Raw genomic sequence first — 18949 nt, 5'->3', positions numbered from 1 at the left:
ATAGTGAGCACGGGTGCCTGGGGGCGGCTCACTCCCCCCGAGTGCTGCCATTGAGTTTCCTGTCGGCACCCACCCAGCTTCACACAGGTCTCAGCACTCAGAAGACAGCACACCAGCAACAAAGCCAGCTCCTCAGCGCCTCCCAGAAGGTTCCCAGGATGGTCCGTAGCATCCTCCCTGGAAGCTACTGGCACAGGCATCTCAGGCAGCAGCCCCTCAGTACACTCCACGGATGCTGGTCAAAGAGGTGTGCCAGCATCTCAGCGGGCTTCCTGCTCTGCTCGACCATCTCACCACGAAGTCTGGATAGCATTCCTGGAGCCACACACCCCCTCCACTACAGCAACAGTTTTGAAAACATTCTTAACTTCAGTAGGTAGATGTTAAACTTTTTTAGTGGGGTGGGGGTTATGAGTGAAGCTCAGCTGCTGGGAGGAGAAGCTGGACTACAGTGACTCTCGCTTCTGGTTTTGGTGTGCTCACACTTGTTCATTGATTCTGTCAGAATCTACGGAAGATGTCCCAGCAAGAAGAGAAGTTGTTCCGCATGATGGGCCCTTACTTCTCTTGGAAGGCACTTACTCCACACCAGAGCCAGGTGATGTCAGCCGTGTGGTGCATGTTATCCTGAAAGCTCATCCTCTGACAATGTTCAGGGTTTCCCACAATGCAACCAGCTGACACTTCCTTCAGATCTGTGGCAGACCCCAAATCAGTCACCCAGTCAGGCTTCCTCTGGGTTCTTCCCCACATTATTCTAAGTCTTTAAATTCTGTAGGATTAGATTGCTGATCAGGGGACTCCTTAGGCCACGTCACCAGCAGCAGGAATGTAGAATTCAGCTCCTATACTCTTGGCCTCTGTCCCTCCCCTGAAACAATAATTCTCCACACTAGAGACAAGACAGAAATGCTGCAAAACCTGATAAATAAGGAGAATAAATACCAAACTCTACCAGGCTAAAAGAGCACACATGCTCTGAATTTTCAGAGATGTACTTCAAGCATGTGCTATCATAAACTTGACCCTCCTTCTAGAGGCCTCTATCCATTCATCTAACTGAGCCTCTGTCACTATAGGATGTTACTTTACTTATCCTCGCCAATGGTTAAGCTCTGGTATTCTCCATGAGAGTCGAGGTCTGCCACTGCTGGATGACGTCAGTACACACCTGGATGCACAGGTCATATGTGCATCCACAATTCTGCAGTATGGTCCACTAGCCACAGCTGGATAGCTTGCTGATCTAGCATATACTGGAGAAAATGGGTAAGATGAAGTCAGCACTCTGAAAGATAGAAAGCATACTCCAACCAATTTTTAGGGAGTTCACTATAATTTTATCACAGGTAAGCCTAGTCTAACTTGAAAACTAAGAAAATCTCCTTATGAAAAGTGATCTCAAGAGGCAAAAACAAAGGAATGTTACGATGGGTTTTATTTACTCCAATTAATTTTGCTAATGCATGAGCTTGGACATATGTTCACAAAAACACAGAGAGTTGAGAAATGCTTGAATAGCAAAAATGAATGCCGTTGGGCTGGAGAGATGGCTCAGAGGTTAAGAGCACTGGCTTCTCTTCCAGAGGTCCTGAGTTCAATTCCCAGCAACCACATGGTGGCTCACAACCATCTGTACTGAGATCTGGCGCCCTCCTCTGGCGTGTGGGCATACAACAAGGCAGAATGTATACATAATAAATAAATAAATCTTTTTAAAAAAAAGAAAAAAAAGAAACTAAAAATGAACACCGTTTGGCCACTGGGAGGGTTCTGGAAGCAGCAGGAAATGTTTCTGCTTCTCTTTCCTCATTTGGGGTAACATATGGGGAAGAAATGTTTTATCTCTGAAATCATGAGGGCATCAGTGTGCTTGACTAGAAATTCACCATTAACAACCAAAAACAAGTTAATACAAGATGGGAGCACTTTGAAAAGACAAGTGATGGGGTACTGGTCACGCGCAGCCTGCAGCCCCTGCATCCAAGCAAGCAATCCAGCTCTGGGCTGAGTTCGAGGCCCTTACTGTGTGTCTCTTACTACTTACTAACTCATGACGTTACCCCTCGCTCAGCTACTCTGGATGATCTTCTAGACCAGCTCACTTACTCACAGGCAGACTTTGCAGGGCTTGCTCTAGTGACAGACGTGACGACAGATACAAAGTACTCTGACACACCGTAGATAGATGGAGCCCTTGCCTGGAGACCCATCAGGGCACAAACTATATCAGTTTCTCCCAAACCACAGTCCAGCCACCAAGCCCTAACCTTTCTGTGGGCTTTCTCTTCTAGTCCTACAAAGCAACCGCCATTTTCCCATCTACTCTCAGCTCATCAGTCTCTGTTGTCTGGGAAACCCCAAGTGGCTGACATAGCAGATGGCATCTCCTCTTCCCCAGTCATGGTCCTTTCCTCTCCAGCGCCAATATTCATAGACGAATATCTCTCCTTCGTTACCGCAGTTTGAAGGTACTGAAAACCCTCCCCGTCCATGTGTACCCCATCAGAAAGCCTCTCCACAGTCCCAGGGAGCGTTCACAACAAGGGTCCCAACAAGGTCTCTCAGCAGAGGCTCCACAGAAGTACCAGGAAGTCTCCTGATGGCGACACTTAGAAAGTTTCCATCTTTTACAGTCAGCCTTCAGGATAGTCATCAAGTGTTCATTCACAACATGAAGGGAGGGAGGGAGGGAGGGAGGGAGGGAGGGAGGGAGGGAGGGAGGGAATAAGGATGGACTTAATAAAGCTTGAGGGTCTGAGTGTGCAATCTCCAGATAAGAAAGATGGGTGCAGAGAAACACATTTGCCATTTCAGTGCTGCAAGGACAAACCCAGATACAGCCATGGACTTGCTAACCAGTGAACATGTCCTATTTGGCAAGCTCCAGCCACTGAGAGGCCCTGTCTAAAACAGGGTGAACCGCCCCTGGAGAATAACGTTTGAGGTTGTCCTATGGCCTCCATGCACACACAGTTTATGGAACATCCCCACCCAAACACACACACATGCACACGCATGTGCACACATGCACACACACACGCGTGCGCGCACACACACAAACATACACATACACAGAGAGAAGCTGTTAAAACATGGTGGCTAAGTAACTATCAGACGAAGAAGTTAACAGGGATGAAAAGGCCAAGAGGAGGTGACACTTGCAGGCGGAAGAATCGATATATGCAGAGACCCTGTGGTAACATGATAGGATCCATTGAGGAAACAAGAGGCCTGGAAGGCTGGCGTGCAGGGAGTGAGAGATGCCGCGAGGCCATAAGGCCACACTCAGAGTACAGGTTAAACTGGGCACACTTCAGCCATTCATCCTGTCCCAGCCCGTGACTACAAGCTCCACGGTGGCCTCGAGATGCCTTCTCTTCTACCTAAAGTGGCCCTTTCATGGAGGAGTGTAAAGAGCAGTGGAGAGGAGAGGGGTTCTGGGGTGTCTGTGTCCTGTGTCTGTCGGCCTATATGTCTCAGAGCAGTGGCTGACATGGGAGACGTGCCTTTTTGGTCCCGTAACAAATGCTCCTGAGAGACTGGGTGTTTCCTATGGAGCAGGAAAATAAGGAGCCACCTTGACAGCTTCAGGAAAGCATTTAGTCAGAAGCATACAATGCTCGGGAGGGAGGCTGTTGGAGCCTCACAGTTGTGTGGCACCATAGCAAGGGAGCCCACCTCACGGCTCGGCTCCATACAGCCCGTTTCTTTACCGCTGCTATTCCGGATGCCCACAGCCTCGGTATCACCCGTGCAAGACCCTGAAGAGAACATGGATTTCTAAGAGGAGACTCGGGGTCGTCCTTCAGCTGAGTCCTGCCACGCTGCACTTCCTTTTCTGAAGTTCACAGATTCTACATCTCCACCTCCAGACCCCTTCCTGGCCTTCCCAGGAGTGACGTTCAGTTGTCACTAACAACTTACTATTTCAAATCAACAAAGAGCATGCTGAGTCTAACATGCGATGCGCGAAACAATCCCACACCAGTTAGTATATAAAGAGGTATTTCTTTTGGGGGTTAAAACTCACAAATCACCAACCATCAGGAAAGGAGCCTCGTCGCTGGAGCAGGAGCTGTAACCAAGAGCTGGAACCAAGACACTCGCCCCCTCTTTTTTAAAGATAAATAGACCACGCCCCAGTGGGCTGATATTTCAGCAGCTATTGGCTGAAGGAGCGGAAGGTCCTCCCACAGCAAACATGGAGTGTCCTAAACGGGTAGGAGGCTCAGAAGCCTGGGCTGGGAGCCTGACCTTCACGCTGTGCCCCTCTGTGCCCCTTCCCCAGACAGCCCCTGGTGAGCAGCCAAATCTCTCCTCTCATTGGTTAACATCACATCTTCATCTTCGGGTTCCCCGTGTGCTCAGGGCCATCAGCTTCTCTGGTTCTAAGGCTTCTGCTGAGGACTTCTCTGCCACATCTCCAGCCTGAGATCCTGTCCACCGGAGACCTCACACTTCCATAACCATCAGAACTAGGTCCCCTGCAGCCTCCTTTCCCGGCTCTTAGCATCCTCATCATCCTAGAAACGGATCTGCCTGAACTTCCTTCGACATCCCTCTATTTTTCCAGTGTGCAGCAACTATGATGTCCTTGGCAGAAAGTGTCGCCTGCATAGCAACATGAGAGCAGCAGACTGAGAAAGTGGCCCTCCCCATAGCTGAAGGCTCTACTGGGCTAGGCCCACAGCACAGAAAGTTGTCTATCACCTTGAATTCAAGTAGACCCCAGAGAAGGTTCAAAGTCAGGTAGATCCAGTGACCTACGGAGGCCGCAGGAAGAGTCACTACACGGCCAGATTTTCCAGGAATGAACAGCATGCCCCTGCGGGGGTTGTGATCCCTATCAGTATTCTAAAGTGACACATATCTTAGCACACGCCAGCGGACAATGACGACTAAAATCGCCAAACCCTATCAAAGAACACCCAGGGTTGCAATAGTATTTGAGGTCCCTGTTCTTTTGAGTTCTACGGCATTCAGTGGGGGGAAATGTTTCCTTCGGGTCACTGCTGGTGATGGTACTAAGGACTGCCATGCTCAACAACTTCCCTGGCATCAAACACACTGCTCAGGCAACTGTTCCACCCCTGCCTCTTGTTGGTCTTTCTACTCACATTTATTTTACTCATCAGTACATTCTTATCATCATACATTGGTTCCTCCTCTTTTATAACACTGATTTATTTGGAGGCAGGAGGCATATGTGTGTGCATGGCACTTGTATGTGGGGTTCAGAGCATAACTTCTAAGAGTTAGCTCCCCTTCTATCATGAGGTTCCCGGGGATCAAACACCAGTAGCAGGGCTTGGGGGCGAGTGCCTTTACCCACTAAGCCACCTTGAAGGCCCTCATTCATGTTTGTATTTGTTTGCCTACCATTTTAATAGATATTTGTTAAGTTCTGGCAGAGAATCAGAGTCAAAGGAATGTGGTTTGCTCTTCAAGGAAGGAATAGCAGCACCTGATGTTAAAATACCACATTCTGGATGCAGGGAGGCTGTCTACCAGACATGGGTGGCTAAGGTAAGGCTGGATGAGCAGAATTGGTCTTAGGAGCCCCGCAGCAGTGGGGTGGCATGCTGGGAGTCCCGGTGACAGGAGCGCAGCCCGGCCTGCTTTGGATCGGAGGCTGGACCAAGAGTCAAATGGGTCATCATGAAGACAGAGCTTTGGGGAACCTATTGAAAGCCGAGCTGTCTTACGTCTTTCTGGGAGCTGCAAGGCTGATTTAGACAAGAATGCTTTAATTGGGTCTTAATGAGTGCCTTCAGTTCCCTCCCCTTGTTCTCTGTCTCTGCAAACTGGGACTCCAATATTTCTCATGCTGCGCTAACTGAATACAGGAACTTCTTCCTCTGGGTCCCCAAACTGCTGTGTCTCTCACACTACAGCATGCAGCGCTTACGTGCTGCCTGTCCTGGACAGGTGCCAGAGCCTCCAGTGACGCATGCTGAGGACAGGAAATCCAATCACCATTGGCCAGTCTCTTCTCCCCCTGTCATTGTCTCCCTTGGAGCCAGATATGATCACCAGACTGAGTTTAGGCTGGGTTTGATGGTGCACACTTTTAATCCCAGCATTCAGGAGGCAGAGGCAAATGGATCTTATGAGGTTGGGATCATCCTGGTCTATAGAGTGAGTATCAGGATAGCCAGGGTTATAAAGAAAGACCCTGTCTCAAGAAAAAAAAAATGATTGACTTTGACCAACACTACATGAGAAGTCTGGAGAAAATATTTTACTTTCTGTAATGACAAGAAGCAGACAATATTTGAAGGGCATTTTTACTGTTGTATTTATCATAACAGCTTCCTTACTTCTGGCCTATGAGTACAGAAACTATGCCTGGAGTTCCAGCAACCATCTTTGTAATAACAAGAGCACAAGCATATGGACTCGAAGCCAGCCTGCTGCAGGCCCAGCAGAGAAAGGCTTAGGTGACAGCCAGCCTCCATGAGCTGCGGACCCGACCAGGCCCATTCCTCTCCACATCTTGAATTCAGGGAGAGCCGGACACTCCAACAGTGTGATCCATTGTAGCCCGGTTATCCGCTTCTGGTCCTTCCTGACTTGCACAGCCCCAACACTGTAATCATCCTCCCGTCTCCCAAATCTAATCGCTTATATGGAGTGTGAACACTGAAGCTCCCTGTCTCGCCACACCAAGCCTCTTTGTAGCACCCAAAAGCACCGTGTTCTTAGCATCTCTATCTTCAGCACTTGCTATATCCAGGCCTTTGCTTTCATCCTCCCTTCTGGCTTCTTCGCCCAAAGGTTCACTCAGCAGACTGAGTGGCCTTATGGTGACAATCACCATGGACCACATAATCTTTCTCGGGAGGAATCCATCCAAACGCCACTAATGCTGACGGACTTTGATCAGCCGTATCTGAGCATGGTATTGGCCAGGTGGCTCAGAGGGTAGAGTTGTTTGTCACCACACCTGAAGATCAAATTTAATCTCAGAGCCCACGTGATAGATGGGGAAAAACAACTTTACAAGCTGTCCACTGAACTCACACACATACACACACACACACACACACCTACACACACACACATACACACACATACATACACACACAGAGACACAGACAGATACACACACATACACAGACACACACACATACCCCTACCTCTGCCCCCATAGATAAATAAATGAAAGTCAACTGAGCATAAAAAGCATCCAGACATCTGTGCAGACATTTGGAGAGCTGAGGCGTGGCTGCCTTGCCCTCTCTCACAGCTTTGCAGGCAGAAGCAGGTATGGGCCATGAGTTCAGCTCAGCCCTTACTGACCTGTGAGGGGCAAGCCGCATCTGATTAGAAACCTGGTGCCTTTAGCTTAAGACTGGAAAGGCATTCTCGTGTAGGACTAGTCACTGAACATTTTAATCTTGTGGAACACACAGTTTTGCAATAGGTTATCTCTTAAAAAAACAAACAAACAAAGAAAAGCAACCCTTTAGAAATATGAGAGCCAGCAATAGCTCATCAGACACACAAAACCAGACATGCCCGGCTTTGTCCACATTCTGCATCTGCCACTGTTCTAAGTTGTTGGGACCTTCAGGAACTTTGTTATCGCAGCATAACCTGCCTCATCCTGACTGACACAGGGCTCCTTCACATGTCCTAACCCCTCCCCCATACTGTCTGTCAGTCCATCCTCACTGGTTCCTGAATGACGCAGGCATTCTAGCCTTCTCTGCCTTGTGCTGTCACCACAGATTCACAAAGCAAGGATCCTGTCCGTCCTGCTTGCCTCGCTAGGTGCAGTGTGTGTCAATTCGTGAGATACTTGCTGAAAGGATACCTAGATTTTCTCCACATAATTGTGAAGCCGGAGAACAGAAGCCATGGCCTTTTGCTGTCCAGCCATCCTGTTCTACAGCAGCACTTGGTGAGCACCAAACTTTTGATAAATGCCATACGAAATCAGATATGGCCTTATTACTCCTGCCAACAGCGACTTGACAAATCATTTACAATATCACTTGAGAAAGACATGTACAATGTACACCCTTGTAACAGGAGTGTGTGACCTCCTGAGCCATACAAAAAAAGCCCATGTCTGAAACTATTACCTGTTACATCATATACATTTTGTGTTTCATCTTTCTCTTTTTTGTTTGGGTGCAAAGGAAGCAAGAAATGTGGAATTTTCCATTAAAATATGGACATTTTAAAAGGCCAAGAAACGTGAAATGGTAGGTTTGGGCAGGGCTTCCCATTCGATGCACCAGCAAAGTAGAATGCCACAGGGCAGGCAGCAGCACTGGGGTGGACCGTGCTTTGCCTGGCGAGTCGCTGAGGGCCCGCTCCCGCCTGTGCCTCAAAGGCCACCAAAACACTCATGGCGCAGGCCTGGGCAGGTGTCATCACACACGTCCAGATGCTAGCTTTCACGTAGGAACAGATTCACACACTGAAAGCAGACAGATGGGGGTTGGGTCGAAACGGGCTGCACAGCCTGCCCAGAGCCCTAAGCTGGGTGCCCAGAGCTGGGAAACCAAAGAGAAAGTATCTGTAATTCCACACACAGGCATGCTGGTTCTCCAAGCTCTGCTTGCAAATGACAGCAAACTCCAGTCGGCAAGCTTACTAGAAACAACCGCAAGCCAGCTTCTACACAGAAGGAGAGATTATCTGCGTTTTCCTAAAGGTTTTTTGGTTTGTTGTTTTCTTGGTTACATTTTTTTTTTCCAAAACACTTTACACCATTCATCTCTGACATCATTTGACAAATCTGTGCTTCTTTCCTGAAGGCAAATAAACATCCTGCATCACCAAAGAAAACCCCACTACAAGCAATCACAAGGGGAAGGCTGCCCCTTTGTGGACACATGATGAATCCACCTAGACAGCTGCAGGAAATTCCGTGGCAGCGCCCCCTAGTGGCGACTGCCTCTCTATGGTGATATTCTTCCCCCACACTTGGCCCAACTTCCGAAAGTACTGGGATTACTACATATTTAGTTCAAAAGCAATGCAATAATATTTTAACCAAATCCTACTCACTCTTAAAACTGCACCTAACAGTCACATTTCAATCAATGGTGATAGATAATGATAGAATAGTGGAGAATTGTTGCATATAAGATATGGTAAGAGAGTTATAGAAAGGCTCTGGATTCTTGTGCTAATCAGAAAACTCTCCTCACTCACTTATGGCAACGGTGGCATGGCAACGCCCTGGTCACCCCATCATCCCTTCCCACTTCTGGGATGCTAGTTTTCTATGCTGCCTCCCTCACTTCCAGCTCAAGAGGGAAACACTTTTAGCTTCATAACTGCTACATGGAATTCTAAAAAATATTAAATCAATAGATTGATCAGAACAGTGATAAGAAGCAGGAGAAGAAAAATAAAGTGAACAATTGCTCGTTTTGCTAAATCCTCCTTTTCTAGGTGTGCTGCTATTGTTTATACCTGCTTAACAAAGCCATTTTGCCCACTTCCAATTTAAAGGAGGACTGATCATACATGTTGTGTCTTTCAATTCTAAAAGCCTTGCTGGAATATGGACAGGGGCTGTTCCTGAGAACGAGCGTGGTGACAGCAGAGGAAGAGGTACCACAATGATACAGGGGAAGATGATGAGCAGAGCAGAGCTTGCTTTCCATGTGTCTGAGAAGAAGAAGGTCAACAGTGAGCCATTCACCCTACAGAGTCGAAGATGAAGTCCCAGATCCCCTCCTCCCCATACAGTGCACTGGACGCCAACCAGAAACAGATTCATTGCCCAAGGTGCCACAGCCAACAAGGCAGCAAGAAGCAGATGGTTGCACTCAAGGGAACTCAGTGAAAATCCAAAGACAACAAAAGGATATCAAGGGGATACAAATTAGAAAGGAAGAAGTCAAACTTTCGCTATTTGCAGATGATATGACAGTATACAAAAGTGAAGCCAAGAATTCTACCAGGAAACTCCTATAGTTGATAAACACCTTCAGTAATGTGGCAGGATACAAGATCAACTTAAAAAAAATCAGTAGCCCTGCTATATACAAATGATAAAGAAGCTAAGGAAGAAATCAGAGAAACATCACCCTTCACAATAGCCACAAGTAACAAAATACCTTGGGGTAACACAAACAAGTGAAAGACCTGTTGGACAAGAATTTTTAGTCTTTGAAGAAAATATCAGAAAATGAAAAGATCTCCCATGCTCTTCGATAAGCAGGATCAACATAATAAAAATGACAATCATACCAAAAGCAATCTACAGATTCAATGCAATCCCCATCAAAAATCCCAACACAATTCTTCACAGACCTCAAAAGAGCAATATTCAACTTCATATGGAAAAACAAAAAAACCTAGGATAGCTAAAACAATCCTGTACAATAAAGGAACTTCCGGAGGCATCACCATCCTGACAGTAAGCTTTATTATAGAGCTACAGTAATGAAAACAGAGTGGTATTGGTATAAAACAGACAGGTGGACAAACAGAATCAAATCAAAGACCTGGATTCTGTATTTGTTTTGTTTTTGTTTTTGTTTTGTTTGTTTTTTTGGTTTTTTTTTTTTGGTTTTTTTTTTTTGGTTTTTCAAGACAGGGTTTCTCTGTAGCTTTGAAGCCTGTCCTGGAACTAGCTCTTGTAGACCAGGCTGGCCTCAAACTCACAAAGATCTGTCTGCTTCTGCCTCCCGAGTGCTGGGATTAAAGACGTGTGCCACCACTGCCCGGCCAAAGACCTAGATATTAATCCACACACCTACGAACACCTGATTTCTGACAAAGAAGCTAAAATTATACATTTGAAAAAAGAAAGTATCTTCAACAAATGGTGCTAGCATAACTGGAGGTGAACATGTAGAAGAATGAAAATAAATCCATATCTAACTATATGCACAAAACTCAAGTCCAAATTGATTAAAGACCTCAATAGAAATCTGGCCACCCTGAACCTGATAGAAAAAGTGGGAAGTAGCCTTCGATGCATGGGCACAGGAGACCACTTCCTAAATATAAGCCCAGTAGCTCAGACACTGAGAGCAACAATAAATAAATGGGACCTCCTGAAACTAAAAAGCTTCTGTAAAGCAAAGAACACAGTCAATAAGACAACAAGGCAGCCTACTGAATGGGGAAAAAGTCTTTAACAATCCCACACAAGAGAGAAGACTGATCTCCAAAATATACAAAGAACTCAAGAAATAGATCAAAATATCAAATAATTCAATTAAAAAAGGGGGTGCAGATCTAAACAGAGTTCTCAACAGACGAATTTCAAATGGCTGAAAGACACTTAAGGAAATGTTCAACAATCTTAGCCATCAGGGAAATGCAAATCAAAACGACTCTGAGATACCATCTTACACCTGTCAGAATGGCTCAGATCAAAAACACCAATGACAGCTTATGCTTGAGAGGATGTGCAGTAAGGGGAACACTCCTTCATTGCTGGTGGGAACGCAAACTTGTACAACCTACTCTGGAAATCAGTATGGCTGTTTCTCAGAAAAGTGAAATCAACATACCTCAGGACCCAGAAATACCACTCTTGGGCATATACCCAAAGGATGTTCAACCATACTACAAAGACATTTGTTCAACTATGTTCTTAGCAGCATTATTTGTAATAGCCAGAACCTGGAAACAACCTAGATGCCCCTCAACTGAAAAATGGATACACAATGGAGCACTTACTCAGGGGTAAAAACAATGACATCTTGAAATTTGCATGCAAATGGATGGAACTAGAAAAAAAAAATCCCAAGCGAGGTAACCCAGACCCAGAAAGACAAGCATGGCATGTACTCACTCATTGGTGAATACTAGCTGTAAAGCAAAGGAATAGGGGCCTATATTCCACGACCCCAGAGATGCTAAGAACAAAGAGAACCCTAACAGAAACATATATAGATCCCCCTGGGAAGGGGAAATAGACAAGATCTCCTGAGAAAACTGGGAGCATGGGGATGGGGGGAGAAATGAAGGCAGAGGGGGAGGAGGAAAGGAGAAGGAAGGGGGAAGAGAACTAGCGGATGGTTGAGGTGGGGAGGAAGGAGACAGAGAACAAGGACAGAGATATCTTGATTGAGGGAGTCATTATGGGGCTAGCAAGAAATTCCCAGGAATCCACAAGAATGACCCCAGCTAAGACCCTAAGCAATAGTGGAGAGGGGGGTCCAAGCTGGCCTTGCCCTGTATTCAGATTGCTGATTATCTTAAATGTCATCATAGAACCAACATCTAGCAACTGATTGAAGCAGATGCAGAGAACCACAGCGGAGCATTGGGTTGAGCTCCCAAAGTCCAGTCAAAGAGAAGGAGAATACAAGCAAAGAGGTCACAACCATGATGTGTTCACCCACTAAAACAGCTTACCTGAGCTAATGGGAGCTCACCAACTCAGGCTTGACAGCAAAGGAACCAGCATAGGACCAAACTAGGCCCTCTGAATGTGGGTGACAGTTGTGTGGCTGGGGCAAACTGAGGGGCCACTGGCAGTAAGACCAGGATTGATCCTACTGCTTGTTCTAACTTTTTGGAACCCATTCTCTCCGGAGGGACACCTTGCTCAGTCTAGATATAGTGGGGAGGGCCTTGGTTCTGTCTCAAGACAATGTGCTAGAGCTTGTTGACCCCTCATGGGAAGCCTTACCCTCCCTGAGAAGTGGGTGAGGGAGTGAGGTGGCAGTGCAGGGGGGGGGGGAGGGACAGAAAGTGGAGGGAGGAGGAGGGGGGAGTATGGAATGGATTTGGTTTTCAAAATGAAAAAACATAATTTTTTAAAAAATAAATTAAAAATAAAAAAAGAAAGTGAAGCCGAGAAAACAGCAGCAAGAAGGGCAGAGAACAATGCAGAACGTGTCCCAGGGAGCGGGTTTTAGACTTCATGCTGCAGCGCACACTTTGTTTCAGATGCCTACTCAGCACCAAGGGCAAAAGGAACACCCTGGAAATTTCTAGTGCGATAGTGTAGCTCGTGAGGTGGGCAACAAAAGTAAGACTTGGTACTGGAACTCCTGACAGCCAGGCAGGACTCTAGAACCAGGAAGAAATGCCTTCAACATCAAGAAGGTGCGCGCCCGGAGCCTCAGTATCCAGGAGGCTGATGCAGGAGGGAAGAGCGGGAGCAAAGGAGAAGATCCAAGATAATGGCTGTGTACCAGACCCCAGGTGAAGTTCAATCTATGCTGCAGCAGCTACAGGACTGCAGGGTCCAGGACAGGAAATTGGAAATGTTTTTTTTTTCATCAACCCCTGTGGACACCGTGCACATGAAGCTTCAAATCCTGACAACAGAAAAGACTGGGCACACAGAAAATGAGAAACACAAACAGAAAGGGAGGCAACTATTAACTCGAAGGAAAATAAAAAGGTCTATGAGAAAGGAAAGGTAATTAGCACGGGCAATAATCTCACAGTGACAAGACTGTAAACACTGAGTATTGGCTTAACCCCGAGCTGTATCGGCAGGATGGCAGATGGGCTGGCATGGACTAGGAAAATAAACCACCACAATGAAAATCAGATACCACAGGAAATGAATTTATAAAGGAATTAAAAGTACCCCTTTCTGAAGACACAGAGCTAGAACTTGGAGACAGGTAGATCAAATAACTTCATACACATCGCGACACTATGTTAGTTTCCAAACTCTTTTGATGCTTACCATGAAATAAAATATAAATATAAAAACTAAGTTAAAAATGAAGTGAACTATTACAGTAGAAATTAAGTTCAGTATATTTAAATATAGCCAAAGATGATTACAGCTACTCTAGTAAGAAAATAATATGTAAAGATGATTATTAGCAAAAATACCTCCTGAATGAGCATGTAAGAGGAATATAATAAGGTTTGCTGGTACACACATAAATTGCTCTGCAATTCAAGCTCACAATTATTAATAATATCCATTAACCGATAAATTGAGATAATCATGTAGAAATAAATTATAAAAAAACCTTAAGTAAAAGTAAGTCAGATTTATAAAAAGTTTATGCAAAAAATGATTGATTTCAAGTGATTAAGCAAATATTTGTCCAAAGTGAAGATCCACAATTGTTTGATCTCTCGGCTTTTTATTTCATAATTCATTGGCTTGAAAATGTTTCCAAGTGACTTTGCACGGAACGTTTATCTAAAGAGTTTCTGCATTAAGTTGTTTTTAAAATTTTTAAACTAAAACAGTATGTTCTATTTAAAAAAAAAAATAAGTGATCGAGACATTTCAGTCCTGGTTTAAGAGTACAGGTGGGCCTGGGTCTGGGAAGAGTCCGTTTGGAATGGCTCCAGAGTAATCATTGTCTTCTGACAACAAGGAAACACTGACCGCCCCCTCCTCTCAGGAACACTTAGGCTGTGGCCTGCAAACACTGAGGGGTGGTGCCAACCAGGAAAACCACTAACAACACTCCTTTTATTTTTATTTCTGTTTATCTTTTGAGATTATAGTTGCATCATTTCCCTCTTCCTTTCCCTCCCTCCATAGACCCCTCCTGTTCTCTTTCAAATAAATCTTTTTTTATTAAATGTTATTACACACACACACACTATACACACACATTTTATGCACACACACATGCACACTATACACACACGCACACTATACACACACGCACACTATACACACACATTTTATACACACAACTACACACACATTTTGTGTACACTATAAACACACATTATGCACACATTTTATACACACACATTTTATACACACACAGTCTACACACACTACACACACATTTTATACACACACACGTACACTATACACACACATTTTATACACACACTATACACATGCATTTTATACACACACACAACCTGCTTAGACTGGATAACATCACTTGTATCTTCTAACATTACAAAAAAACACAACCAATCAAAACGCTGAGTTATGAAACCCAATCCCAACAGATAAATCTACAATACAACTCCTTCACCTAAGGTCAGGGGTCATTGTAGAAGAGGGGGCAGAAAGATTTGGGAAAGCCAGAGAATCGAGGACTTTGCTGTGAGACTGTGTTCCCTAAGATTGCCAGAAGCTACTCACATAAAGTCTCTCCAACATTTGACTGAACAAAGACAGCAACGGACACCGAAAGCAAACAGGGAAAGCCCAAGAAGCTCAACCCAGGAAGAACTGCAGGCATTGAAGGAATTCTCAGGGAGGGAGAAAGGATCTTCCCAGGGAGCAGTGTCTGATTGGTTATCTGATACCAAATGGCTAGCCTGCTTTGGTTTTTAAATGCATCCCTTTACCATCCATGTCTGCAGAACTTGCTGTGTCCCACCGCGTCTTCATGCAGGGATACATAGATAAACCTACAGGTTCTAGCAGTGTGTTCTCCAACATTCTTTTGCTGTAGGGATCTCAGAAAAACTGTGGAGACTACAAATCTACAGGAACAGCACCTCCCCTGGTGGCTAGTGAAGCACAAATACTCGAAATGAGAAGCAAAAGAGCTCAGAGAAAAACAGAAGAAAGGTAACACATCACCCTAAACTAAAAAGTAGCTGACCACGGACAGTTAGAACACGTAGTGGTAAAAACAGACCTACTAATTTAGGGGGAAATTTTTAAATTTTATTTTTATTTTTTTTACTTATTCATTTATTTTTTGAAGACAGGATCTCACTATATAGGCCTGGTTGACCTCGGATTCAAAGACATCCACCTGCCTCTATCTTCCCAGTGATGGAATTAAAGGTGTGCACCACCAAGACCTGTCTTAATCAATGAAATTTGATCTACTATTATGGCTTGTCTGCTACAGATGAAAACACCCAAAACAAAACAAAGCAAAACAAAATAAAAAACAATGACATGCAAATAGGCAAACGGATGAATTTTGTAGCCCTGTAAGGCTGTCGTCTGCAAGACAGGACCGTGAAAGGAATGATCCAACGCAATGTGCTTGATGTGTTAATTATCAAAGCTTCTCTTTATGGGCTAGAAAGGAAAACCTCAGGAGGCGTTAGCTGAGAAATGAAACAGGGAGCATCCTCAGAGTAGTGCCTTCTCTCTTAGGAGCCAACCAGCCATTTAGAACCGCATCGCCGCTATCCAATATTGTGTGAAGACTATTCTCTCTTGGATGTGGAAAGTAATTACAATCTAACAAAAGCATTTTGTCTCTGTTTTGTTCTTGCTTTTTTTGATAGCCTATGTGGCATAGGCTAACCTCAAACTTCTTATGCAACTTAAGCTGGCCTTGAGCCCTAGTTCCATCTGCCTCCAACTTCCAAGGGCTGGTTTACTGGTGTGGACCCCTACACGCAGGTCAAAATTTAACAGCAATCTAAAAGGCCATTCTTAGTCACACAGGATACATTCCACTTGCCCCAAAGGGCCAAGTGGCCAGTGTCTACTCCACTGGACAATTCTGCGAGATCTTTTCCATCTATGCCAAAGTTCTTTCACGGCACCGCTCTGAAATAAGATTCTACTCTGATGTACTACTCAGAAATTTCTGGGTTAAAACATTTAAGAAGTTTATACTTACTAACTGTCACCTTGTCCTTATCGCCCAACATAATGTTGTTTGGCGTCAGATCCCGGTGGACAATCCTCTTCTCCTTGTGTAGGTACCGAAGAGCTAAGCACAGCTTGAAATAAGAATGAAGACAAATTTGATTCCCCACTGGACACATAGACCACGGTGCATCTCTCAGGCAGCTCGGGACTTGGCTGCGTGATGAGAATTTCGATGGGGGGGGGCGTACCTGTATAAATATTCTCCACAGTCTTTCTTCGGTGAAGTGCTGCCGTTTTTCCTTCAGAGAGCTAAAGTGCTCTCCCAGTGGGGCTCCTTCTATAAGCTCCATGACGATATACAACCTGTCATCTGTGCAAAAGCACAAAAGGGCCACAGTGACTTGAAGGGAATGCGGAACCCTGGGAAGGCTTCGCAAATTAGGACCCGTGGTTTCCCAAGAGCGTGCAGAGAGTTAGCGGTAGGATCGGCTCTGGCAGAGCACAGAGCAGGTCTTGGGGTCATCACAGCCCAGCAGCAACTTCTTCTGGCTCTAGACTTTCCCAACTTAAGTTTACAATGGCAAGTGTGATCATGAGGAATGGCTGGGAGGTGCCAAAGACAACGAGCCAACTGTCCCAAGTTGTCTGAGGCCTCTTAGTACCTCAGATCAAATAAGACATTCAGGAAACTGCATAGGAAATTGGATTTCTTACAGTCACATAGAAACTTACCTTAGAGTCACACCATAACGTTGCAACAACACAACCGCCCATAGCAGAAACCATTATGTGGCCACTTTTGAGCGGAGAGACCCAGACTCTGATTCGGTTTCATGGTTCACAAAGATTTTGTTACCAAATGCTGCTCAGTTTCCTGCTGCTGCTTCTGTTTTGCTTACCTTCATCTAAAACCAGTTTGAACTACTAACAACGACATGAGACGTGTCTTCTCTGGCTGTTGGATGTGCACACAATACACACATATAGAGTTTGCCTGCACAGGACAGACACCTGCTGTACCGCCACACAGCTGACTTCTTTCTCTACTCTCGTGCCGTAGCACGGAAGCACGCACACCACTCACTCTTCCTGCTGGTCTGCACGGGAAGGCACAACATGGCTAACTCCTGCTATCTGATGTCTCTCTTGCAGACATTTCTAGTTCTGAAGTTTCACAATGCCAGAAATATGTAAAACCGTAAAGAACGCCCCAGCTCACAGAAGATTTTTTAGCAGTTTTTTTTGGACGGGGGGGGGGGGAACGACAGAATGTCTCTGTGTAGCCCAGGCTGACCTCAGACTCACACAGATCTGCCTGCTCTGCCTCAGGAGTCCTGGGGTTTAAGATGCGCAGCACCACAGTCCACCTTAGAACTGCTACTATCAGCAGGGAGTGAGCCCCAGCAGCTACTGCCTGTGTGGCTGGGAGTCGTCCTTGACGTGTAAATACTTCAGGATTTTATGCTACAGATGTTTGAAGACTGACTTCACTTGTAAACAAGTGACTGGGTTTGTCTTTTCTAAAAGTTTTGACTGTGTTCTCCATCCCACTGGCAGGAAACAGGCCTCCCAGCTTGTGGGCGCAGCCAGGACTCTGTCGCCACCTGGTGGCACCTACTGAAACAAATCTGGAAGGAGAAGTCCACTGCATTTTATTTGGGGGTGGAAAACGTCACAGGAGCTACGGTAAGATTGCCAAAACCACCATCGTTTGAGTCCCTTTTGTTTCTTGATCATCTCCAGCTCATTTCTTGTACAATCATTTAATTATTTTGGTTTGTTTACACCGTGCTTCTCTATGGCGGGGAGCAAAATATTTTAACTATTTTCAGATCAGCACTTATGAGATCATTTCACTGCCTGACAAAGGGATGTTTGTTAAGAATGAAAGTACAAAGATCACCTGGGCCAGGTAGTGGTGATGCAAGCTTTTAATCCCAGCACTCAGGAGGCAGAGGCAGGCGGATCTCTGAAAATTCAAGGCCAGCCTGGTCTACAGAGTGAGTTCCAGGACAGCCAGGGCTACACAGAAACCCTGTCTCGAAAAACGGAAAAAAGAAAGAAGCTGAATGAGCTTACTTTCTGACAATATAATATAAATAACAAAGATATGTTTTGTTAATTAGAAACGCAATTCATACTTACTTTCCAAAAATGTTTTATAGTAACGTACAATGTTGGGATGATAAAGCTGTAAGAAAACAGATAGCAAACATTATCAGACTGTTTCCAACCCCAAGCTTTCTCCATGACCACTTAGAGTCTGTAGACTGCAGCGGCGTCTCCGACTGTCAGCTAACATTTCGGATTGTAATGACTTAAAACTGTGCTGCTGTTAAATTAATGAACATTTTGATGTCCTTTATGCCTTTGTCAATGAGGCTAGAAATTATTCCACTTTCTAACTTAGAGTAGAGATTCAGAAGGAAGGGTCAAGGTCACCTTGGCCACACAGCACAATCTGATGAGCAGCCTAGATTCCACCACACAAGGCTGGTCAAG

The 18949-nt window shown here is 45.2% G+C and overlaps 1 protein-coding gene across 2 annotated transcripts in view; it reads right to left on the bottom strand.

Moving 5' to 3' along the window:
- Positions 1-18949, bottom strand: part of Nek10 (NIMA related kinase 10) — a 178869-nt gene that overhangs the window by 103756 nt on the left and 56164 nt on the right. For both annotated transcript variants that reach the window (XM_075988619.1, XM_075988621.1), the window contains 3 exons: positions 18593-18638; positions 16696-16817; positions 16476-16578 (listed from right to left, as the gene is read on the bottom strand). In XM_075988619.1, coding sequence (XP_075844734.1) covers positions 16476-16578; positions 16696-16817; positions 18593-18638 — 271 coding nt within the window. The remainder of the gene's footprint in view (positions 1-16475; positions 16579-16695; positions 16818-18592; positions 18639-18949) is intronic.

Source organism: Microtus pennsylvanicus, chromosome 10 (genome assembly GCF_037038515.1).
Source record: "Microtus pennsylvanicus isolate mMicPen1 chromosome 10, mMicPen1.hap1, whole genome shotgun sequence".
NCBI classification, from domain to species: Eukaryota; Metazoa; Chordata; class Mammalia; order Rodentia; family Cricetidae; genus Microtus; species Microtus pennsylvanicus.
Note: the sequence above shows the minus strand (reverse complement) of the source record. Positions and strands in the feature narration are given on the sequence as shown.